The sequence below is a fragment of the Penaeus monodon genome, chromosome 25, assembly GCF_015228065.2.
Source record: "Penaeus monodon isolate SGIC_2016 chromosome 25, NSTDA_Pmon_1, whole genome shotgun sequence".
Lineage (NCBI taxonomy): Eukaryota > Metazoa > Arthropoda > Malacostraca > Decapoda > Penaeidae > Penaeus > Penaeus monodon.
Window position 1 is genome coordinate 34,273,721 of NC_051410.1, and position 305 is coordinate 34,274,025.

At 40.0% G+C, this 305-nt stretch overlaps 1 protein-coding gene across 1 annotated transcript in view; it reads left to right on the forward strand.

Moving 5' to 3' along the window:
* LOC119589164 (DNA topoisomerase 2-like) overlaps positions 1-305 on the forward strand; it is a gene marked incomplete in the record, with an annotated part of 20,493 nt that overhangs the window by 16,766 nt on the left and 3,422 nt on the right. The window contains 1 exon segment of the mRNA XM_037937751.1: positions 1-39. Within this exon segment, the coding sequence (XP_037793679.1) occupies positions 1-39 (39 nt within the window).

Below are 305 nucleotides of genomic sequence, written 5' to 3' on the forward strand. Positions count from 1 at the left end.
TCCAACCGAGAGAACGTGCTGCAGGGAGACGCACTGCAGGTAAGTTGTGTTGATTTTTATCCCATTGCTCATGTTGGGATATTTAAGCCATTGACCCAAGGAGTACACTACTTACTCTTAGAGTGTTTTATTAACCTGTTGATGCAGAAAGGGCATGTACAACTTTGCCCAGTTCACTAATTTTAAATTATTAATTTTGTTTATGTAGACCACAGAGTCAGTAACTAGGCTAACTGATATTTCCTGTGTACCCTTGTTTGGGAAGATCCCTCCCCCGAGTTATTAGTATTAATAGTGTCAGTAAC